At 34.7% G+C, this 24111-nt stretch overlaps 3 protein-coding genes and 1 pseudogene across 3 annotated transcripts; 3 read left to right on the forward strand and 1 right to left on the reverse strand.

Annotated features, from left to right (window-relative positions):
- Positions 1 to 366: 366 nt before the first annotated feature.
- LOC145601214 (phosphoserine phosphatase, chloroplastic-like) lies at positions 367 to 7173 on the reverse strand. Its single transcript, XM_081657184.1, has 8 exons — positions 6932 to 7173; positions 4084 to 4318; positions 3324 to 3456; positions 3134 to 3241; positions 2274 to 2367; positions 1927 to 2076; positions 1792 to 1845; positions 367 to 878 (listed from the first exon to the last, which is right to left on the reverse strand). Exons 2-8 carry the CDS (start codon positions 4307 to 4309, stop codon positions 753 to 755), a joined length of 891 nt encoding a protein of 296 aa, XP_081513310.1. The 5' UTR covers positions 4310 to 4318; positions 6932 to 7173; the 3' UTR covers positions 367 to 752.
- Positions 7174 to 8457: 1284 nt separating this feature from the next.
- On the forward strand, positions 8458 to 17165 carry LOC145588377 (respiratory burst oxidase homolog protein A-like). The gene is made up of 14 exons (XM_081645025.1): positions 8458 to 8983; positions 9136 to 9276; positions 9690 to 9846; positions 9963 to 10125; positions 12583 to 13026; positions 13520 to 13906; positions 14719 to 14814; positions 14990 to 15105; positions 15269 to 15371; positions 15519 to 15701; positions 15889 to 16020; positions 16111 to 16239; positions 16405 to 16483; positions 16844 to 17165. The coding sequence occupies exons 1-14, from the start codon at positions 8776 to 8778 to the stop codon at positions 16951 to 16953; spliced, it is 2448 nt and encodes an 815-aa protein (XP_081501151.1). The 5' UTR covers positions 8458 to 8775; the 3' UTR covers positions 16954 to 17165.
- Positions 17166 to 17888: 723 nt separating this feature from the next.
- Positions 17889 to 20839, forward strand: LOC145588388 (octanoyltransferase LIP2p, chloroplastic-like). Its single transcript, XM_081645036.1, has 5 exons — positions 17889 to 18017; positions 18442 to 18593; positions 18714 to 18978; positions 19466 to 19616; positions 20088 to 20839. The coding sequence occupies exons 2-5, from the start codon at positions 18451 to 18453 to the stop codon at positions 20417 to 20419; spliced, it is 891 nt and encodes a 296-aa protein (XP_081501162.1). The 5' UTR covers positions 17889 to 18017; positions 18442 to 18450; the 3' UTR covers positions 20420 to 20839.
- Positions 20840 to 21934: 1095 nt separating this feature from the next.
- On the forward strand, positions 21935 to 23860 carry LOC145588399 (protein MOS2 pseudogene; annotated as a pseudogene).
- Positions 23861 to 24111: the final 251 nt, after the last annotated feature.

The following is a 24111-nucleotide window of genomic DNA, read 5'->3' on the forward strand; positions in this document are numbered from 1 at the left end:
ACGAATACGGAGTATTTTCAAGCTACACGAAATAGTGTACCATTTGAAAATGTCTACTCTTAATGATTTGGGTTTAAAATGAACGCAAATAGCCCTTGGTATGGAGTACCGTACCAATAAAGAAATGTATTGATACTTTAGTAGCAAATCGGACCAAAAAGAGGCTGTGATGACTTACTTGACTGAGCAAACGTTTCGATAAACCTTCTCAAGTAAAATCCTAATTTACCTTTGAATAAAAAATAAAAATAAATAAAAATAAAAATAAAAAAATAAAAAAATCCTAATTTACAAATAACTCTTGTAATTCATTCTGGGCTTCTCTCCTTACATTTCCACTACTCCAGCAACAAATGGGAGCCAAGCAACAACAAAAGTTTAATTCCATTCATAGAAGATTAATCGTATTCCAAACACCATACAGATATATATAGGAATGAAATACAAAAACAAATAGATTCAACGTAAATAGTAAATACAACTCAAGATGGAACAGCATGCATGAACCTGTCTCACCTATGCATACAACCAGACACCAGTCACTTCTTAGAAGAATTTACCGATCTTCAGTGGTGTACGCCTTTAAAGTAGGAGGGTTGTGGACGGTGTTGCAGCTGATGTGTTATGTTATATGTTGTGCATCTATCTAATATTTTGACTGAAATAAAACCTCTATACTTCCTTGCTCTCAAGAGGCACCGGAAGAGCAGGAAATGAGGAACAAATGGTGATACTTTTTCTAGAAGGTTAAGCTAGTCCAGGGAATTGATAAGATCTTTAAAATTAAAAACTAGCCAGTCAGCTTTCGCAGCAACAGCCTCTCGAAGTTGAACTCCAGCAAAGCAGATGAACAAATCAGCACCCCCAGGTTGACGAGCCTACAGTTGCACAAAAACCCGAGTCATATTTATTTGACACAAAAAAAATAAACCCTTACGAAAATACGCCACAAAAGACACACTACAGTATCAAATAGCCAGAAGCCATGCACAATGTAGAAATCTTTTACTCTTTTAGCAAAACATAATCACTTTGCCATGATGCTGGTTGTCGAGATGAAGAAAAAACTGAACAACTGTAAACCTGTAACACTAGCTCGCTCTCTCTATCTCTCTCTCATTACACATCCTCTTAACTTTTTCAGTCAAAGTTTGCAAATTTTAATTGGTATTGCATATGATCTTAAAGCATCTTAAAATAATGAAACACTACGAAGCTTAACACACACACACACAAAAAAAAAAAAAAAAAAAAAAAACAAATATTCGCCTCAAAAACTAGAAAGGTCATAGGAGACATAATGTGAGACAGAATATTAGTTTTCTTAAAATTTACCTCCAATGGCCAGATTTTTTTTTGAGAAGCATGGGTTGTGGAAAGCAATGAAGCTTGGATCAGTAGGGCACAAAAGAAGGGCAACAATATTTTAAATTGATATAGGAATCAAAACAAGAATGGAAGTTCCCAAGCAAGGATGGAACAATTTAACTCAAAGTGGCTGGGGTTTAGAAGTTAGAGCTAACCCAGACTGGTCTGAAGATAAGGGTTACTTGATACAAACTCCAATTCCACTTTTGAACCCAATAGTTTGATGAATTCTTAATCTGCAATTAATTAAACTATTGTCTGAGAAGTCCACTAACTAGCACCAATATTAGAACAGCTAAAAGCCATCTGAGATCATAAAATGCTCTAAAACATCCTGATCCTTTAGATCAACAAAAATCAGCAAGTAGACCTGAAATCTAAATCATAAGTAACGTAAAATAAAATGTTGAAATGAATGGTTACCTCAAGATCCGTAGCTCCATCACCAATCATGGCTAACGTGTTGTACCCACGAGCCTGAAATTCAAGATTAGTAATGGTCCATAAATATTACGAAGTACTTTGTAAATCAATTATAAAAAGGGCAACTAAACAAACCTTCCGTATTTGTTGAACTGCTATGGGTTTTCCTCCACTCCTTGAAGTAGGCTCATTTTCATCGAACCCTAGAAACTCTCCGGAGTCTTCAAAAAGCATTTGATTGGCAAAAATGTTTTCGAGTGGAATTTCAAGGATCGATGCAACAGGCTTCAGGATGAGAAATTTGTAATGAATATTTGGAAGCCAAATTGGAAAAATATGACCAGAACTATTTAAGCTATCACAATTATATATTGAGTCAGCAGTGCTAATTAGTGATAAAGTTTCATCCATTATTCATTTTTGTAATCAGAGATGACAACTAACAAGGACACTAATAAGGTAGTGAATACTGGATAGCATACATTAATCATCTGCCGGAAGCCTCCTGAGATCAGATAAACATCAACGCCCTTAGCCTTAAGCTTCCTAACCAGCTCTGCTATGCCAGGAGATAGTCTGTATATCAATAAGGTTGACTGGTCAATGATATCTACAAAATTCATGAGCAAGATTCATAAACATGGAGTGCGCATTAAAGAACAATACCAGTAGATATATATATTAATAAGCTTCAAATATTAAATTCTAAAACAAGTAACCATAGTCTCCATTAAAGTCAAGTTCTACGCCAACAAAAACCATCAATAAAGATAAATATTTATGTTGCTAAATGCAAATAAAATAAATCAAAATATAGGGGGAAAAAACCCAAAGAAGATGATTATATCCACAATGTCAATACATTTGTTCCAAAATTTACATGGCTAACAAAACGAAGAACAATAGTGAAAAGACAAAAGGAAAATAGTACTTTAATCCAATAAATGGGGTCCGTTATTTTTAAGCAGATCCTGAGATCCATAAACCACATGGCCTTTCAGCTTATCAGAGTTATGAAGTTATCAGGCTATGAATTTAGATACGCAGATCAAATAAAAGTGGCATGGGTAAGAAGAATTGTACAAACAACATGTTACTCTGTCTATCCTATATTCCTATGTACATTAGTGGCTATGTCCGTGTCAACTAGGTGACGCTGAGACATTGAGCACTAAATGTTCAAATCAAAAAGATGGATCAATTTTCAATAATATTTCAAGCCAAGATAAGAGGATGACATCTTGGAGTTCTTTGGCAAGTTACTATATAAAGCATTTGGACATCATAAGAGTTCAGTAATATTACTGAAATTAGTTCATCCACATATTTGTTATTTGCTTACCTTGGAGGCCTCTTCTCTAGGTAATCCTGGAGTTGGGAAAGGGTTGGGTTTATTAAAGATAGCCTAGCAGCTAGTGCCTCTTGAAAGGTAACTGATCCATTCATTGCTCTGCGGAAAGAAATTCAAAAACTTGTATCAGCATCTAATAGAAACCCACCAGGAACCTTCACTGTGTAAGCATAAACTCAACCTTGATGTCCACTCAGCAACTGCTTTTCCAGCTCCACAAAACTCAGCAAATTCATCAATACCTTCATCTACGCACACGGTGCTATCAACATCAAAACAAACAGCATCTACATTTCTCCATAAGTCGAGTACTTCTGCAGAATTATGAAAAAAATGTCACTCACAACGATCATGAAGAAATCAAGTTGTAAGCTAATAAGAATAGTATGATGAGCAAAGTACAAGAACTGTAAAAGGCCTATTCTTATGCATCAAGTATAAACTGTACTAGCTTGCATGGAAATGTCCTAGACATCACCACAGGTGTATATGACTCTTCAAATGGATGCTTTTTGATAGTTTTTCTTTTTAGACCAACTTGCAGATAAATCAATCTTCATGATTAAAAACAAACCCAGGTAAGCATAACAAAGAGAACATATAATCCATCAGAAAACACACTTTACCTATTTTTAGGGAAAATAAAAATGATTCTGGTTCCAACTAAAGATGATCCTCCTATTAAAGCCTTTATTTAGTCTGCAATACGAGTGTACTAGCCTAATAATTAAAAAAAAAAAAATTAAAAAAAAAATCAAGAGTTCATGTAACTCTTTCATTCAGTAAAAGGTTTTGTCTAGAAAAAGAAAAAGCTTCAAATGGTTGTTGCCCAAAAATAACTGTTCAAGGGAGGAGGACAAAGACAAGCTAAAAACACTATTCTACTTCCAATAACAGAAATAAGGACATAAGAGATTTTGATGTAACAGCTCATTGGAAACCTTTGGATGGTAGTGTGTTGTCAAACCGTTCAGTGGTTGAAGCTTCCACTGGCTGGATTGAAGCAGTAACTGAATTTGTCAATTTGGAGCTATTCATCATCCCAAATGCACTCCGATGTAGCTTTCCAATTAATCTCGGAGGAGAGGGAGTGAGTAAAGAGTAATTACACTGCTTTACATGACAAACAGGAACCTTCACAACATGCGCACTCAACAAGGCTTCCATCAAATTTATCTGTTAATGCAGAAGGCTTAATTTAGTTTTAAAGAATAGAAAAATTGTGCACAATGTGCATAAAATTTTAAAAAATAAAGCAAGAAGGTACGTAATTTGAAATCACATACTTCAATTCACTAAAAGTTAGCACACAATACTTCTATTCTTGAAGTCAAGATACCACAAAATCAACAAACACTATGTAAGAGAACCATAATCTGCTATAGTAAAAGAAACCCACTTCATAAATGATCAACTCATAGGAAAAAAAAAAAAAAAAAAAAAAAAAAAAAAAAAAAAAAAAAAAACAGGGTGTATAACTTTAAAGAGGGGGGGATACTTTTTTTTTTTTAATGGAAAAGAAAATATATTAAAATTAGAAATTATCCAACAGCATCAGTTTAGAGAAGCCCATAAGGGGCTCCAAAACAGCAACACTTAAAATGCAATAACAAAGAGCTAAAAAAGAGGCAACGGCAGCAAACCAACGTAGTTTTTAACAAGCACAAGCAGCAGGGAAATCAATTGCTGCTGTCTCTAATGTCTTCTTCATAGACATCTTAGCACAATGAGGGGCAATTGCATGGTTCCTAACATCATCCTCCATGTCTAGCGCCATCTTGGCAAGATAATGGGCCATCCCATTAGCCTCTCTAGGAATCAAAGTAGCTGAAATCAAAGTTGCAACCCAAAATAAGCAGAGCTCCAATGTCTTTCAGAATCGCAGTGAGCTCATTAGTTCCATGCTTCCCCACATCCTCAGGAGTACTTATTAAAGATAATACATCAGTTTCAACTGTCACATTCTTAAGCCTGGCTTTCACAGCCATCTCCATACCACCCTTGATAGCCAGCAGCTCCGCCACAGATGGGTTTCTAGCTCTAATTTTCCAAGACTTGCAACGGTAAACATTATCCTCGAATCATCATTTAACTACATATTATACTCAATCCATTCCCCCCAACTAGTATTGAAAAAGGAATGATAATTAAACTCCTTATACAATCTATTACCTCTGAAAATCCTAGACCATAATACAGCAATCATAATTAACAAATTGCATACATTCACACATATTTAGTTTAGGCCACAAATATACTGTACCAATTAATGAAATTATAGTCACAATCAAACACATTAAATTTATTGGCAAATCAAATCAGAAGTACCAATACATGAATAAATTGATACATTCCCCATAATATAACACTTGAACAATTTCAGTTGAGCAATTCGATATTCTCTTTTTTTCAATAGAAAACTAACAATCTGCAATACCTAAAAATCCCACTTAACATATTTTGAAAAAAAATCAGATTTGAAATTAAATTACAAATTGGCAAAGTAATAAAAAAAATTTAAAATAAATACCTCAAAAAATACAATGGAAATGGAGAGAAAAACGAAACTGGGTTAAATTACAGATCTAGAATTCAGATTCTAATCCAATTAAAGGGAGAGGAGGAGGAGAGAGAGAAATACCAGTAAGAAGAAAATTGTTGGTGAGATGAGCAATACACAACAATGGCTGCCTGAAAAAGCTAAAGAGGAGGGAGTATGGAATGAGTGCTTTTCGTTTTTTTGGGTGGCTTGGCTCGATGGTTACTTTAGGCTTAAGCTTGGTAGCCTCGGACTATACTTTTTTTGAGTGGCTTGGCTTGATGGTTACTTTAGGCTTAAGCCAGGTAGCCTCGGACTATACTTTTTTTGGGTGGCTTGGCTCGATGGCTACTTTAGGCTTAAGCTTAGTAGCCTCGAACTATGAGGTTGTTTGGCAATCGACGGTTGACTGTTGGCTTGTTAGACTAGCTGGAAGTATTAGATGTATGGGTTGGCCTTTTAAGTTATTGTTTAAGCTAGGGGTGGTTACTGGGCGGGTCAGTGCGGGTCATTAGCGGGCCGGGTCAGTGCGGGTCATAACGAATATTTAGCGGGTCAGGGCCAATGCGGGTCAGGGTCGGGATAAAAATGAAACGGGCCATTAACGGGCCTTTACCCACATACTTCTATTTAACTACTCATGTAAACTGGAAACAAAAATACTCCCTTGAACATAAATACTCCTTGAACATCTGAGTCTGCAATCGAGGAAAGCGAATCAGAAGGCTGGGTTTTGTAATGGGTAGACACTGATTTCCTTATACCATCAACACAAGAACAACTAATGGGGATTCTGAGGAATTTGCAAAAATTCTGAGGAATTTGCAACTGATTTCCTTATACGAAATGTCGATTGAATTTGCGGTTAATAGAGCAATTGGGTCGATTCCAAAGAGGGCAGCTACCTCAGAAACCTTAAGGTCAGTGTATAAAGTGTAACCAAGCATAGCAATATTAAGCAAAATATTACAAGCTAAAATCATAATTAACATAATCAACAAAATATTCTAAGTTATCTCTTATCAATCTGATAAAAACCCAGCATGTTATACAATGAGATAGATAAAGTTAGCACCTTTCAGAATTGAATAGCAAGAACAGATAAATCAAAGCAAAAATTAAATTAAAAATACGGTAAGTAGATTGAGGAATTTTGACAAACACATGGTGTGCAACTAAATTTACAAAGTATAAAGCAAAAATTTCTCACTGATTTACAACAAATTCTGCTCGAATTTCAATTAACTAACCTCAATATTAATAGAAATCTCGAAATCAATTGTGAAGCTTGAAGGCTCAAAATCGCAATTGTAAAGGTCGCCTAATAGTGAAGCTTGAAAACTCGAAATCACAATAATTTTGCATTGAAGAACTTAGGGTTTAATGGAGATTGAAGCAAGATCGAAAAGAGGGGAAAGAATGAAAGGAGGTTCTGATTTTTTTAAAGAGAGGAGATGGAAAGGAGGAGAGAGAGTGTTCAACTTTTTATGTATTTAGGTGGTCTTTTTTTTAATGACCCTATATCTATTTTCATTTTTATAGGGTTGTTCACAAGAGCCCATTAATGACCCTTTTAGGAGAGGCCCTATACGAGCCCTGTCCAGTTAGATAATTAGAGGGTCATAGCCCTTTTAATTTGGCCCGACCCTGGTGCCCATTGGACTACCCTGTCCAATAACCAGGGCTAGTTTAAGCCGATTGTTTACAAAAGTGTGTGGTAAAATTATTAATGGTTGTTAGTTGTTTATTAGTGATGAAGTGGGCCAACAAGCCAAAAACCAATAGAAAAAGCTACTCTTATTTTAGCTTTTGGCTTTTGTCGAAAAAGCTAGTTTAAAAGCCAACTACCAAACATAATTTTTGGTTATTTGACCAAACTAAAAAGCCAAAATCTAGGCAAAAAGCCAATTGCCAAACACCCCTATATGCTTTTTGGATGGCTTGGTTCAATGGTTACTTTAGGCCTAGTTCGAGGGCTCGACGGTAACTATTGAAGTATTTTTTTTTAACTCTTTGTCCCAAATTACTTGTATGTTTTCATTGTCATTTGATTTGATTTTAATTTAAGCGAATAAAATTACGGAGTTATGCTGTATTAATGATAGTTAGTCTTGTCTAGATTGTAAGAAATGGATGTAGAGTATGTGTGTAGACTTGACAATTAGGTTGTTTGAGTTAGGTACGAGTTAGGTCATTTCGGTTCGGATCAGGTCAAGTTTTGGTCAATAGATAATCGGATCATATTCATGTCACCATATAATCGGATCAGGTCAGTTCGGCTCGGGTTAATTTTTAGCTTCATCTGTCAGGCCGTGTTCAAGTCACTCCATGAAAATTCCCCAACTTCCTCGATGTTATTTTTCCTTAGATAACTCAAATGTTGATCACTTCCTATGTGAATTATGTCTTTTTTTTATATTTTTTTTTCCGAATTTTATGAGGATTACGTATAATAATGATGCAATTAATTATTTTTTACATATAATTTTTTATGAGCATAGACGCATAGTTGAGGTTTAGTAAAATTAATTATAATTTCTGTTAGCTTAGCTATGCAAGAAGATTAACCTTCTTTTTTTAAAGATCATTATCAAATTCTAAACTATAGAGGTTTCATACTAAAAACCTACTCCAAATAAACCACAATCCAAAAGACTTTGCTTGATGAGTTGATCAATTGCATTGACTTGAGAGTTGAGACTACCACATACAATGATACAAGTATATATATATGCTTCTACAAGTAAATATAAGTTGTACCAACTTTTCTTATGGGCAAGAATAGACACTTAATTATACATACTAAACACTTTGGTTTAACTAAGTGTTACAAGCCAACAACCCCTCATTTTTCTCTCCAATATATTATCTTAAGTCCAAATATTTAATTTTCATAATTAGATATCTTCTTCTACATACATGCAATAATTAAGTGTTTTGTCCAACTCCAATACATAATATCTACTTTCTTTCCCTTTTTACTTCACCTAATTTTTCTATTATACTCTTGTACGTACATACTAGAGCAATATAGCTAGGAATTTCATTTATTTCAACAAATTACTTCAACCCAAAAAACAAAAAATAAGAGGTGATGAAGGATTGCAAGGAGGAGTTAGATTTATCATCATCTTCACATTCATCAACATCAAATTCCACTCTCGGATGTGAGCATGGTGACCCATCATTTTCGTCGTTATCATCACTATGTTCGGATGTTGACGACGAGGGTGTTAGAGAGCATCTAGAGGGTAGTCATCGATGGCTAAGATTTGTTGATGCAGGGGAGGTTGACCCTTTGGGTATGTACGACTCTACCCTTTAGGGAGCCCTAGGCCGAGCATTTATTTATATTAATAAAATGTTACGCGATTAAAAAATAACATAACTTTTACATACGTACTCTATTATGATGATTTTGAGGAGGAAATTGAAATCAACTTAATTGATGCAGGGGAGGTTGATGGCAAGGGTGACATGAGTTGGAAACAAGTTGAGCAACGATTCGATCGGGTTGCCTTTCGTGGTTCCTATGGACATGATGACCATGAGTCTTTCCCAACGATTGATGCCTCACAATTTGGGTATTGCATAGGTGAGACTTGATATAAGTATTGCATTATTTTGGTTAAGGTTGGTGTGTACTTGGTGTGTATGATTTGTTGTTCAAACTTCAAACATGCATGAACACCTTCTATTATTACTAAAAAATCTCAAAGGTGTACACATGAAAATGTGGCCTTCTAGTAGAAGGATCTTAGTTAATTTTCTAGTTGTATTCCATATACTGATATACATATATGGATTAATAAATGTGTTTCGTGTAATAAAAAAACATGTCCACTTACCAATCAACTATTATTAAAAACATCATATACGTACTCTTATATTTTACAGGGTTCTTACTGGTAGCTACGCTCTTTCGCTTCTAAAATTTCAATTAAGTTATTGATTAATAAGATCAAGGACCCTAGCTAATTGATCGATTTTTGTAATTTATGTTTATAGGCATGCAACAAACTGCACAATTTGCTGGTGAGCTTCTAGAAGTACTAAAAGGAAGAAAGAAGCACAACAACAAGCTAACCAAAAAGGAAATTTATGGCTATTGGCATCGCCTCACTAATCCTTCTTATAGTTCTTCATTGCAAATCTTTTTTGACATGTAATTATCAACTAAACCTATCAAATTTCATAGCAAAATGAACGTACTAATGCTCGAAATTAGGTTAATTGCAAATAAACAAAGATTGTTACATTGTATTTGATTCATATTTTCAGGTGTGATAAAGACATGGATGGAAAAATAACAAAAGAAGATTTCAAGCAGATGATAATGTTAAGTGTTACTACTAATAAATTGGACATGAAGCAAGAGGAGGTTGAGCATTTTGCTTCTATGATCATGCTAGAAGTTGATACTCAACAAAAGGGCTACATTAAGGTGAGAAATTAGTCTAGTATCTTGAACGTTTGTTTTAGAGTATGTACTACATTTTAGCATAATGAATTCATATACGACTACATCGTCTGATTTCTATAGTCAAATTGATAATGTAATTTAATTTAAAATATTACAACCAAATCGGAAGAAGATAGTTGCATGAATGCCATCATAAATTCATTGGTTTACCTGTTGCAAACATTGCACATTCATGTTAATACTATGTAAATAAGATAAGGAGAAGTACATATTTTTTCATTGGCGTTAGTTGTATGATTTCTATAAAATTAATATAGTCCGTACATAGAATTAATAAGTAGCTTCTTAGGTATTGAAGGAGAATTATTGATAATTGGAAAAGGACTGTTTAAGTACCTAATGTTCCAAATTCATTAAAATTTGAGATTCCATGATTTTTTTTTCTTTGGCTTTGTATTGTCTATTAGTAGGGCTCAAGTCAATCCATTTTTATGGTTTACTTTGAATTAGAGGATGATGTATGGAATTTGCGTTGATGTTTGTGGAGTAAAGCTTGTCATGGGTCGGCCTGGGCCCGATGGCCGTAGTCAAAAAAGATTGGCCCAAGTCTTAGAAGTCTCCCAATAGTACATTTTGATTACACGACATGGACCCACGCCTAAATAATGGTCGCCATTAGAGGTGGTTATTGGACAGGGTAGCCCAATGATAATAGGGTTAGGGCCAAGCTTATAGGGCTTTTAATGGACAGAGCTATTAATGGACAGGACCCTTATTGGGTAGGGTCAATATAGGGCCAACATGTTTTTCCAATTTAGTTGATAAAGAAAATACATAATGTAAAAATAATTATATAGATCAGATTAATTTGTATTCGTATGTATTTAATAATGATTTTGTCCAATATTTATTTTAATTGATATTTTGTAGGCTCGTCCATTATCGACCCGCGACCCGCATTGTCCCGACCCTATATTGACCCTATAAAATGTGACCCTCTTTGACCCTGACCCGCACCGACCCTGACCGACCGGCCCAATAACTAGGTCTAGTCGCCATACACAATTTTATTTTTTTAAATTATGAAGTCAATTACGAAGTAGTCGGTTCATTTTTAAATAATTGCTCTAATTTTCATGTGAGGAGTTTTATAATAAAATTAGTATGTGGCGCGGGTGATGTCTCAGATTACTAGTTTGTACTTCTTTAATGTAATAATTATGTTCTACGGTTTGTATAGTTAGTGTGTGGTTCAGACGTTGTCTCGAATGTTATTATTATTTTTTTATTATTATTATTATTATTAATTATTTTTACCTCATATATATATATATTTTCTAATTTACTTAATATATTAAAGGAATATATCATGTTAAGACATTAATCAAAGTTGATTGAGATGATAAATACTTATATTTGTATTTTGGAGGTAATACATAATCAATCGTTTGTCAATAGTGATTTTTGTCCTCTTATGGTGCTTAGTTGTATCACCCCTACTCTTTTTACTATTCTATAGTTTATTTGTCAAGCTCTTAAAATTGTGGAGTACGTGTTAGTCAAAGTAGAGCAATTAAAAAAAAAAGAAAGGAGCAAGACATGATTTACTAAGGGCCTGTTCCGATTGACTGAACTGAACTGAACTGAACTGAACTGAACTGAACTGAACTCAACTGAACTGAACTGAACTGAACTGAACTGAACTGAACTCAGCTGAACTGAACTGAACTGAACTGAACTGAACTGAACTTAAATGAACTGAACTGAAATGAATATTTTATAAGAGAAGGAAATTAGGAGCTGAGCTGAACTGAGCTGAACTGAACTGAACTGAACTGAACTGAACTGAGCTGAACTGAACTGAACTGAACTGAACTGAACTGAATTTCAACGGAACAGAACAGGCCCTAAGTAGTTTCAACTTCTAGGACTTTATAATTGTTGCTTAGCAGTGCATAGCATAGCAAGCCCGAAGCTCTACTTATTCAAGGGCAATTATGATTATCCTCCATTTTGATGGAAGTACAACTTTGTATGATATGCTTGTATATCTTTTCATGATTTGACCTAATTACATTTTTCCAATTCGAAGGAACTTTTATTTCAATTTGACTTTTGATGTTGTTAAACAACTACAGAGTAATTAATTATGGGAAATTTTCAATGGTAGTTTTCTATTTTTGTTCATTGTAGCCAATTTTCATTGTGATTATCAATAGTAGCCCTCTATTATTAAAAACTTGCATTTGTGGCGGCTTTATTAAGCCTAAAACTGTTAAATAGCCATTAACCTTAACCATTGAGAATACGTCAATAACATACATCTTTATTCTTCACGAAATAACAGAATCTCAATTATTTATAAGCTCTTTTTTTTTTTTTTTTTGTAAGTACACATTGAAGCGAATCCTACTAAATGACATCATAATAAGCTAGTACTATGTAACATACTTACACATTTGTTAAATTGTTTTGTAGTTCTATCAGCTAAACCAGCTCTTCAGAACAGCCTTAACAAAAGGGTACCTCTCAAAAGAACAGAATATAACAGAGTATACCACAACTTCAAGCTATGATCATCTTAGCATATACCAAGACAATTTTCATCAAGAACAACACATAATAACCAAATCGTTGCCTGAGATCTTGTTTCGAACGTACTGGCGGCGAGCTTGGATTGTAACACTATGGCTGATTGTTTGCATTACTCTATTTACATGGAAATTTATTCAGTATAAGCATAGAGCTGCCTTCCAAGTAATGGGGTATTGCCTAAGTACAGCTAAAGGTGCTGCTGAAACTCTCAAGTTCAATATGGCTCTTATACTTCTCCCAGTTTGCCGTATCTTGGTTACTTGGCTTAGGAGGAGCCCTCGGATTAGCTCTGTTATTCCCTTTAATGATACTATCAACTTCCATAAGGTACTATTGCAATATCGATGTTATTTCAAGTTTTTTCTCTAAATGATAGCCCACATTTCTAAGTACTTATTTGCGATTAGAAATAAGAAAGCACTTTTTTTATTGCTAAGACACATGTACTATATTCGATCATGATCTTAAAAGGGCCGGGGATGCATAAGTTTAACGTCTACAAGTACGAAAAAAAAAAAAGTAACCTTTGTGCTTTTTAATTCAAGGTTTGTGACCCAGCCTACTCACGTTATATTTTTATGATGAATGTTGTTACTTTTTTAGCTGAACCTAGTTAATTGTCTAATAGTTAGACCACTAACATAAATTGAAATATTCATGTAACAACTTTATTTCAAGTCAAACTACAATTTTGAATTTACTTTTTCACGTGAATTAATCACTATAATGAAAGCATAAAGAATTAGATATTATGAATTTAACTTAGTAAAAAGAATTTAATTTGCTAGTACTAACACTTGAATAATATGTTGAAGTGTAGCTAATTGCAGGAGGCATAGTAATAGGGGTGATCTTACATGGAGGTACTCACCTTGCCTGTGACTTCCCAAGAATAACAGGCAGTAACCCAATAGTTTTCCAAAGAACATTTGGGACCAAATTTGGGAACCAACAACCCTCATATTTCCAAGTTTTGTGCACAACTGAGGTTGCAACTGGGATTGCTATGGTCATTATAATGGTCATTGCCTTCTCTCTGGCTACGAGGATGCCTCGCCGCCAGTCACCGTCGTTGCCTCAGCCTATTCGCCGGGTGACCGGGTACAACACATTTTGGTATTCGCATCATCTTCTTATTGTGGTCTATGTTTTGCTCATCATCCACTCTATGTTCCTCTTCCTTGTCACCAGTTTTGCCGAGAAAACGGTATGCTTGCTTATTTTTCTTCTTAATTCATGCATGCATAAAATGCACAAAAATGATGTGATAGAGAATATACATCATATAGACATAGTCACCTTTGGGCTTGAAATGTGGATGAAACATGGGCTCTCCACATACACTGCGCGAAATATTCCACTTGAAAGTAGATTGTGGATGAGATTTGAACCGTGACCTTGTATCACGTTGGCTCTGATACCATGTTAATAAACCAACTTAACTCAAAAACTTAAACGGATGATTAAGGCTTATGACCGTGATATCTACTATATCAATTACTAACTACATACGTATGTAAATTTACCTAAAAAAATTCGTCATTGGTAAGGCTAGACTATAATGGACACGTACACATGTGGGTGCACACCCATGTATTATGGACTTATGGCTACCACGGTACCACCCTAGATAACCTTACATGAATTACAACCATTGCAAACCTAGATCCTCTAGAGTTGAACTCTATAGAGTTCAATAAATCTAGACCCTCCACAATAGATCAATGGCTAATATTCATCTTGCATGCATTTCAAAATAAAAAATAAAAGTTCAATAAAAAATAATTTAAAACTCTCACTCTCACAACTCTACAACTCTATAATTTTCAAACTCTAGAGGATCCAAACTCTATAATTTAAAACTTAGTGATGACTATTGAAAATATTGAATAGTTTTGCATATAATTAGCCAATTATAGACCTAAATTGCATTTTGTAGCCTTTTATAATCATGGAGAGTTTAATAACATCTTTTATGTATTCCTTTCTACAATCTACCTTAAACTTGTTCATGGTCAGACATGGATGTACCTGGCAATTCCAGTTTTACTATATTGTGGTGAGCGAATCTATCGAAGCATTAGGTCAGAGATTCATGAAGTTGATGTTCTTCAGGTAATTATAATCTTAACAATCCCCTATAAATTCATGTTTCAATTTCCATTGTTTCCAATGTACGCATTTAAGCTGAAATATCTTTAAAATTTCTATTAATCTGACTTTTAAAAGGTACTTATATTCATGACAATTCAAACAAGATCTATATTAACCTACAATATCATGTTTGCAGGCCAATATGTATCCAGGGAAAGTTCTAAACTTGAAGTTTTCCAAACCGGCAACACTTACATACAGTAGTGGCATGTATATTTTCATCAAGTGTCCCCAAGTTTCACCTTTTGAATGGTACGTATGCAACATACACAACTTCGTAATATATATACTACCTCCGTGACATATTAGTTGTAACTTTGGTAATATTTCAAAGTTACAACTAATGTGTAACGGAGGTAGTACATACTTAATTTGTACGATTCAAGTATATACTTAATTTGTATGTTCATTTCAGGCACCCATTTTCATTAACATCTGGACCAAATGATAACCATCTAAGCATTCATGTTAGAACCCTTGGAGATTGGAGTTACCAAATCCACAACCTTTTCCATCAAGTAAGCTTTGGTTAAACTAACATTATTATGCAATATTTAAGCGTGTATATTTCTTTTTTTTTTTTTTTTTTTTTTTTTTTTTTTGTAAGGTCTAAACTTTCGAAGTGATCTGATAAAAGTTTGTTGTGTCAATTTTAATTTCAACAGACAATGATGTCAAAACCGTTCGATTATCCTAAAGTATACATCGACGGTCCATATGGAGCAGCTTCTCAAGATCATATTAAGTACGAAGTGGTTGTACTCATTGGCCTTGGCATAGGAGCAACACCTTTCATTAGTGTCCTTAAAGACATAGGAGATAGGCTTCACAAACCATCTAACAATCAAGTAATAATCCGGTGATTTCACATAAATAACACTCTTTCTATCCAGATATAGTTGTCACACACACCATATTAACATATTCTCAAACAATGTGATAATTAATTCTAGACAAAGAAAAATATCATTAAAGTACCGTGTCATAGTATATGTGCACTCTAATAATCTAATTTGATATGAATTTAATGAATAGGTACATGACGTGGAAACCGGTTTCTCGAAAGGTCCTTTGAAGGCTTATCTATATTGGATTACTAGGGAACAAAGTTCTTTAGGGTGGTTCAAAGATGCCATGAACGAAATTTCACAAGAAAACCAAAAACAGGTTACTCACATTTATACCTCTAAATTGTTATTCTTCAATTGATTAATCTAAATAGTAAGAGATTAATGTGTATTATTTGCATTTTTTCAGAAAGTGATAGAGATGCACAACTTTCTTACAAGTGTATATCAAAGTGGTGATGCAAGATCAATTTTGCTAAGCATTATTCAAGCCTTGTATTTCACAAAAAGTGGGCTTGATGTTTTCTCTAAAACCCGGGTATACATTACTCCTTTCATTCTTAAATAATACTCGTATAGTAGATCATATTTGTTTTTGATATACTTTGAGAATGCAAAGTAAGAATTTGACCAATTGAGCCAAGTTGGTGTATAATTCATATTTAAAGCATTTCTCTCTCTTTCTTTTTCTTTTGTTCAATAGGTGCGAACTCATTTTTCTCGACCAAATTGGTTCAAAATATTCTCAAATTTGGCATGTAAACATGCAGGATCCCGTATTGGTAAGATAAAAGTTAAATGTTGTCATGAATACTACTCTACATCTCCATTTATTGTAAATTTTACGTCTTTAAGAGTGATAATTCAAATCATCTATCCCACTTTTTGTGTACCATATATATAAAAATTTAGTTTTATTGATTGATATTTGATAATCAGCTATTCATTTCACCATTATTTGTTCAAATTATGATATAAATTCGCCCAATCAAGGAAAATCATCCGAGTTTTGGTATGACTGTATGCCAAAAACAAGTGTGGCACACAAATAAACATGGAAAAATTGTCACACCATAAAAATGGCATAAACCTATATGAATTGAAGCAAAGTTAGCTAACTACCAAAGGATTGCTTGTTGCAGGGGTATTCTATTGTGGCTCATTGAAGTTGGCAAGGGAATTGGAGGGTTTGTGCACCAAATTTTCTACCAAAACTACAACTAGATTTGTCTTCCACAAGGAAAACTACTAGGTTTTCTCGGTTTTTTTATTTTATTTTATTCTTCAAAACTAGATCAAGATTTATTGTGAATTGTATCATTGTATGTATAGTCTAGGCTAATCCTACCAAATTTTTTAATAAGTGTATGATAAGAGGAGAATACTCATCTATGTTAGATGCACCAAATAATTTGTTCAAATGATTAGAGATTGTGGGATGTATATATAGAAAATTCATATGAATATTCATGTATTATTGTCATAAATATTGACATGTATAGGAGTTTTAATAGCACTATCCGAGAAGAAGAAAAAAAGCATTTTTTCGAGAAATATTGATGATGTTAATTCAATAATACTCAGACTAGGCTGTGGTCGGACTAGGCTGTGAATGTGAATCGCCACAGCCTAGTCTGATTAACCAATTAGGAACAAAGCCAATTAGGACTAATTAACCACATTTTTTGACAAACAACTACTTGACCGAACTACATTTTTTAATACAAAGTATTATTTCTCTCTTATCTCGTGATCATCACACAAAATCACCACAACTTTTTTATTACTCATGTTTATTTTCCACTTAACATCTTTTATTTTTCAATATATCTTAGTATCAACTCTACAATCTTAGTATCATACTCTGATTATTTTAAATTAAAGTCAATTGAATTGCATAAACCTATATATTAGTCAAAGTGTAACACTTACTGGAAGTCCAGAACATCAAACATACGTATCAAATTAGGACCAATTGGTTATTAGTGTAGTGGTGATTGAGACTACATTTGGTAGGGAGGACCCATGTTCAATCCCCGCAACAACAATTGGGAAGGAACTGGAAAACCTAATCACCCAGAATTGATCCCGAATCCGGATTAGCCCAAAGGGTGAATTGGGTGGAATACCAAAATAATAATAAGTAGTAATAATAATAATAATTAAAAAAAAAGTCAAATTGGGGACCTTTAAGTGGCTAGTAAGTTGTTGAATTCCTGTTGGCCGTGTTTGAAAGAGCCAAAGCGACTAATTCTGCGGCTGCCGGAGAATCTACTCGCCTGATTCCGGCCACCAGTCCGCCGCCCTCACATTGCGGTATGATTTTCAATTTTTAAGTTTCAAATTTCACTCTATAACATAAATTTCTGGTTTATAAATTGACCCATTGTAGTAATTTAATGAGCACAGTTGAATTAGTTTGATTTCTTTGAGTATTTTGTGTCATCTGTAATTTATAATTAGTTCACTCTTTCAGTATATAGAGTATGCTATTAATGCTATTTTTATATGATTGTGGATTGATAATTTTTCATTGCAATTGCAGAATTATAATGAAATGGGGTTTGTAAGATAATTTGAGCTTTTCTTCAAAAAAAAAAAAAAAAAAAGGATAATTTGAGCTTAATTTTTAGTAAAGTTTCATCATATTTGGACATTTGTTAGTGAATTTGATTTTGAGTTGTTTCAATTTAATGATGATGGTCAATTGATGGGGTTTCTGTCCCATATTATTGTACAGAGATATACAATGGCTGTTGTAACGCATGACTCGGTAATAATGTACCCAATTCACAGTCGATGGCGGTGTAACCGGGACTCTTATGCTCGTCGTTTAAACACACTTAACCGGGTTTCACTTAGTTTAACAAGTCAGTCAAAATGCTCCAAAAGGTGAGATTAAGTTGAACACCTTTAAGACTCATTTTGACAAGCTTTAACATATTGATTTGATGAACTTAAGTTGGAGTTTAACATTGTTTCTTAATTGGTAGTGTGACCGTTGTGCAACAGATGTGAGTATATTGACCTTCATAATGTGCTTGTACCTTATGGTGAGGCGTGGGCGTTGCAGAAGGCCATTGTTAAAGAGAAGAAAGCTTTGATTGAGAGGAATGAAGAGTGCCCTGATACTCTGATTATGCTGCAACACCCTCCTGTGTATACTTTGGGCACCGGTAGCTCCGAGGAGTTCTTGAATTTTAATGTGAAAGATTCCCCTTATGATGTTATTAGAACTGAACGCGGTGGTGAAGTTACCTATCATGGACCTGGACAGGTACATTTTCTTCTGTAATATAACTCAAATGTCTCTTTTCTTGTATCATTTCTTTTATTGATGAAATTTATCTTGTGCTATGCGTTTAATTGTATTTGTTTCTGACAATGGTTATACATTCATTTTTTGATTATTTTAACTAGCAAGATTTCACCTTTGGGCTAAAAATAGGATATCTCTGTTAAGATCACTTGAAGGTTTATATGTGATATATGTGGAGAGAGTGGGAGATAGCTCAAGTGACTAGAGCTTCCCTCCCAATTTCAGGAGATCCTGGGATCGATTCTCATCCCCGCCCTTGTGGCTCTCTATACACCAAAAGAAAAAATGTGGTACCTGTGGAGAAAAAAGAAAATGTGACTGCAATATTTTCTTTCTGCTGAAAGTCTGAAAAGTACTTGAAATTAGACTTAATTGTGCAGAGTTCTGCATATATCTTTGAGATCATCCCTTTCTCCTATTCTAACTATTTCATGTTTGACTGTAGTTGGTTATGTACCCAATCATCAACCTTCGAAATCACAACATGGATCTTCATTGGTACCTAAGGGCTCTTGAGGAGGTGGTGATTCGTGTTCTTTTCTCAACTTTTTCTATTGAGGCTTCTCGACTCCAGGGCTTTACTGGTGTTTGGGTTGGTACGTGTCATATTCCTTGATTCACCTTATTGTCCATGTCATTTGTCAATAGGTTGCATCCAGTATATTTGAGCATTATGTGCAACTATGCCTGCACGGTTGTGCTTGATGATGTTGGTTAATAGTGTATGTAGTGGAATTTTGGATCTTGATAAAGATTAAATGTAATGGTCATTTGACTTTCACAATGCGTAATTATTGTTCATCATTTTAGTTTAGTCTTTTTAAAAACCTTGCAATCATCTATTATGTCATAGATTCACATATCTATGTCGAATTTTCTGGAATATATGTATAATTTACTTGGAATATAGGTACCAATGTATCATGGTCTAGTTATCCCATAATTTATGTTCTTGTGACTTTAAGGGAGTGAGCAATATCATTAAGTTAGGTGTCTTTCGTCTCCATGTTACGTGTAGAAATCTTCTCTCTAAGTCTGCAGTTGCTCACTTCTAAATTCTAATGCAGGAAACCAGAAGCTGTCAGCGATTGGGATACGGGTATCTCAATGGATAGCATACCATGGACTAGCTCTGAATGTTTCTGTAGACCTGACACCCTTCCAACAGATTGTACCTTGTGGGATACGAGACCGAAAAGTTGGAAGCATCAAGCAACTACTTGGAGAATTCCAAGCATCCCACCATGATTCAAGCATGGATCAACTCAGTGCTGATGATCTTTTACTAATTGACATGGCCCAGAAATCACTGATTCAGGAATTTTCTGAAGTTTTCCAACTTAAACTTGAGCTAGTATCTCAGCCAGCATCATATCTTCTGAAAAAGGAAAATCCTTAGAGCAATGCATGCATGGTTCCCTAAATTTTTTTGCTCATTTTAAAAAATTTCAAATTTAGCAAAATACATCAAATGAGCGGAAAAAAAACCTCTAAGTTGATTCCCAATGAGTGAAAATTGGTCTATCAAAAGGATTACTCCATGCTGTCCTCAATATTCACAATATCAGTACTAGGAATGCACAAAAGAATTTGGCCATCAACTTTTGTAATAGTAGTAAATGTGATTTTGGCATACAGCATGATCAAAGCAAAACCTTGCTACAGGGATAGGCCTTTGTACGGTAAACAGTCAGGATTCCAAAGCACATTTGCTCGCTAGCTTTTTTTATTACGAGTACTTTATACTTCCTCTATTCTAATAATATTGCAATACGGGATATTTACACTGCTTATCACTCTTTTTTGATCATGAAATATAATTTTATACATTAAGCAAAATATAGTCACGTGAGATTTTGTTAGATTCGTCTTATAAAATACTTTCACAAATATCATATTTATATAATTTTCCTCTTGCTTTTTAACATATAAAATGTGCTTTGGGATGTTTAATTTCATTCTTATTGCAATATTATTGGAACGGAAAAAGTACATTTTTTTTTTAATTTATGTGTAGCGAATTGTTAAACCATTTTTACAATTGTACCATACCAATAGATTAATTAAGAGAGATTTCACTAACTCGATGTATTGTTATTTTACCCTTGCTTAGTTGCTTTCAGACTTTCAGTACTTAATTGATCTGTGCTAAGTTAAAAGTAAGCACTTCAACCTTGATTATGAGTTGTTATCTTTCTGTATTTTATTTTTAAAATATATATAAAAAAAAAAATAAAAAAAAAGGTTGTTAAATATCGCCCTCAAATATCTAACTGACACCCGCAAAATAAAATAAAATTACGTATTTATCCTTATAATAATTATAAAAAATAATTAATTTTTCCTCAATTTCACACTTTTACTATACACAAAATTTTTTACCGTTCTCTCTAGTGGTCAACGGCCACCAACGCTCATCGAACAACCACCGTGAGTTTCAAAATCAAACAAATTTTTAAAATTTTGCAAAATCAATTTCGTTAGATCTTATGGACAACGACGAAATACAAGAAACACAACCTTAGACGCTTGTAGAAGGCTCGTCAAACCGTATGAAATCGGTACGTCGCGATAAATTTTTTAAGAAAATTCAAAACCCAGGAAACACCTAGTTTTTTAGAATACCCTAGGCTGAAACGCCTAGTTTTTTCGAAACATCCTAGGCTATTCGAAAAAACTAGGCGTTTCAGCCTAGGGTATTTTAAAAAACTAGGCGTTTCACCTCAAACGCCCAGATTTTTCATACAACCACACGATTGTTCACAAGAACTAGGCGTTTGAGCCTAGGACGTGCGAAAAATCTAGGCGTTTTCCGCAAATTCAAAAAAAATAAAATAAGAAAACATTTTCTCCGTTGGCGATCGACTTTCCTTTGTCCTTACTTGTCATTACCGCGGCTGTGTAGATCGTGAAACCGGAAGAGGTGGTGGTGGTGGTGGTGGTGGGTATAGTAGTATGATGAAGAGGGGGTAAATTGATGGGGTAATTTTTTTGATAAAAAGGGTAAATTTGTAATTTTAGTTTATTTTGCGGGCGTTAGTTAGAGATTCAAGGGCAACGTTTATCTTTCTGTATTTTATTTTATTATTTTATTTTATTTTATTTTTACGAAGAGATTTACAAAGTTAGGAATGTTATCAGGACGAATATATGACGCAATAAATGATACGGAGTAATTGGGTGACCGCAAGGTATAAAAATAGCTAAAATATCATTAGAATTTTCTCTCTCCTCCATCAAAAACCATGAACAAGATCTCTTTCTCTGTATCATCAAATCAATCTTCTTCTAAATCGAACGCCAAAACCAAAAATCCCCAAATTAATCGTGAATCAATCACTGAATTCGACCCATCTCAAACCCTAACCCTAGATAAAGGCCCCAAAAAAATCGCCATCCCGCCAAAACAGAACGAATGGCGTCCCGCGAAGAAGATGAAGAATCTCGATTTACCCCCAATTTATTCAGAAGGAAAACCCCTTGAATTTGAAGTTGAGATTGAAGCTGATGTTGTTGCCCCAGAATCTGAATCGAAAATTTCATACGGGTTGAATCTTCGGCAAGATGCGGTTGATGGTAAGGGTGAATTCGATGTTTCTAATTCAATTGATGCGATTATGCTTAAGAAATTGAGAAATAATTTAGATAAGTTGCCTGAAGATGAGGGTTTTGATCAATTTGAGGAGGTTCCTGTTGAGGGTTTTGGGGAAGCTTTGTTAGCTGGGTATGGGTGGAGACAAGGGATGGGAATTGGGAGAAATGCTAAGGAGGATTTCAAGGTTGTTGAGTATAAACGCCGGAATGCGAAAGAGGGTTTAGGGTTTAGTGATGATGATGTGGTTCCTAAGAAAGTTGATGGGAGTGATAATAAGAATAAAGGAAAGTTTGAGGTTGGGAAAGAGGTTAGGATTATTGGTGGTAGGAAGATGGGGTATAAGGGTAGAGTAATTGAAGTGTTACCGGGAGGCGGTTCGTTGTTTTTGAGGCTTTCGCGTAGTGATAAGGAAGTCAAGGTTCGAGTGGATGAAGTGGCTGAGTTGGGTTCTTTGGAGGAAGATAAGTGTTTGAAGGAGTTGAAGATGCAAGGTTCTAAAGAATCTTTGAGGGGCAGCGATAAGAAGGGGAGTAGAGATTCGTCCAGTGAAAGAAAGGAAAGTAAGAGAGGTAGAAATGAGGGTAGGAGAGGTGATGTTGGTGAAGTTAAGAGTGAATGCAGGGTGCGGGTGGATGAGGAAAGGACTAGTAGTAGTGGAGTTTCTTGGCTTAGGAGTCATATTAGGGTTAGAATTGTTAGCAAGTCGTTTAAAGGAGGAAAGTTTTACTTGAAGAAGGGTGTGGTAATCGATGCAGTTGGAGTCAGGACCTGTGATATATCGATGGATGATGGTAGGGAGATTGTTCAGGGAGTAGAACAGGAGATATTGGAAACTGCTCTTCCTAGGCGAGGTGGTCCTGTTCTTGTTCTCTTCGGAAACCACAAGGGTACTTATGGCGGTCTTGTGGAAAAAGATTCCGAGAGGGGAACTGGTGTAGTTCAAGACGCTGATACACATGAGCTGGTTCATGTGCAGCTTGAACAAATAGCTGAATTCGTTGGAGACCCAGGCGACATTGGTTATTGATTATGTAATCAATGTGGCAAAACCTTGCAACAGGAATAGGCTTATAGGCTTATGTAGGGTGAAGAGTCATGCTGATTATTGTACAAGCAAATTTCCTCACATTTGCTCACTAGGTTTTTTATTACCTAGTAGTATATTTTGATTCATCCTTATGTTATTGGGTAGTGGATTGTAAAATCATTTTTACAATTGTACGGTGCCAATAGATGATTAAGAGAGATTTCACTAACTAGATGTATTGTTATTTTCTCCATGCTTTATACAGTACTAAACTGATCTCTGCTAAATTTAAGTCACTTCAACCTTGATTATGTGTTATTAAATTTTATTTTATTCTGACCTCCATATGAGGGCAATTGTATTGAAATGATTTTCACTCATTACCAGCAAAATAAGCAAAGCCCGCCCTGCAAAGTTCAAACTCCAGTATCCAATCCACAAATTGGGTTTTAAGTGCCACAAATCTCTT

This window comes from Chenopodium album, chromosome 2 (assembly GCF_948465745.1).
Source record: "Chenopodium album chromosome 2, dcCheAlbu1.1, whole genome shotgun sequence".
NCBI lineage: Eukaryota > Viridiplantae > Streptophyta > Magnoliopsida > Caryophyllales > Amaranthaceae > Chenopodium > Chenopodium album.

Excerpts from the sequence above, each read along its gene's own strand:
- LOC145601214 (XM_081657184.1), bottom strand. The coding sequence starts at position 4,309 with ATGGAAGCCTTGTTGAGTGCGCATGTTGTGAAGGTTCCTGTTTGTCAT. Across the intron at positions 3,242-3,323 it reads GTTGCTGAGTGGACATCAAG|AGCAATGAATGGATCAGTTA; the intron begins GTTGAGTTTATG and ends TTCTTTCCGCAG. Across the intron at positions 879-1,791 it reads ATGGAGCTACGGATCTTGAG|GCTCGTCAACCTGGGGGTGC; the intron begins GTAACCATTCAT and ends GTGCAACTGTAG.
- LOC145588377 (XM_081645025.1), top strand. The coding sequence starts at position 8,776 with ATGAAGGATTGCAAGGAGGAGTTAGATTTATCATCATCTTCACATTCA. Across the intron at positions 9,277-9,689 it reads ACAATTTGGGTATTGCATAG|GCATGCAACAAACTGCACAA; the intron begins GTGAGACTTGAT and ends TTATGTTTATAG. Across the intron at positions 16,021-16,110 it reads CACAAGAAAACCAAAAACAG|AAAGTGATAGAGATGCACAA; the intron begins GTTACTCACATT and ends GCATTTTTTCAG.
- LOC145588388 (XM_081645036.1), top strand. The coding sequence starts at position 18,451 with ATGGCTGTTGTAACGCATGACTCGGTAATAATGTACCCAATTCACAGT. Across the intron at positions 18,594-18,713 it reads CAGTCAAAATGCTCCAAAAG|ATGTGAGTATATTGACCTTC; the intron begins GTGAGATTAAGT and ends GTTGTGCAACAG. Across the intron at positions 18,979-19,465 it reads CCTATCATGGACCTGGACAG|TTGGTTATGTACCCAATCAT; the intron begins GTACATTTTCTT and ends GTTTGACTGTAG.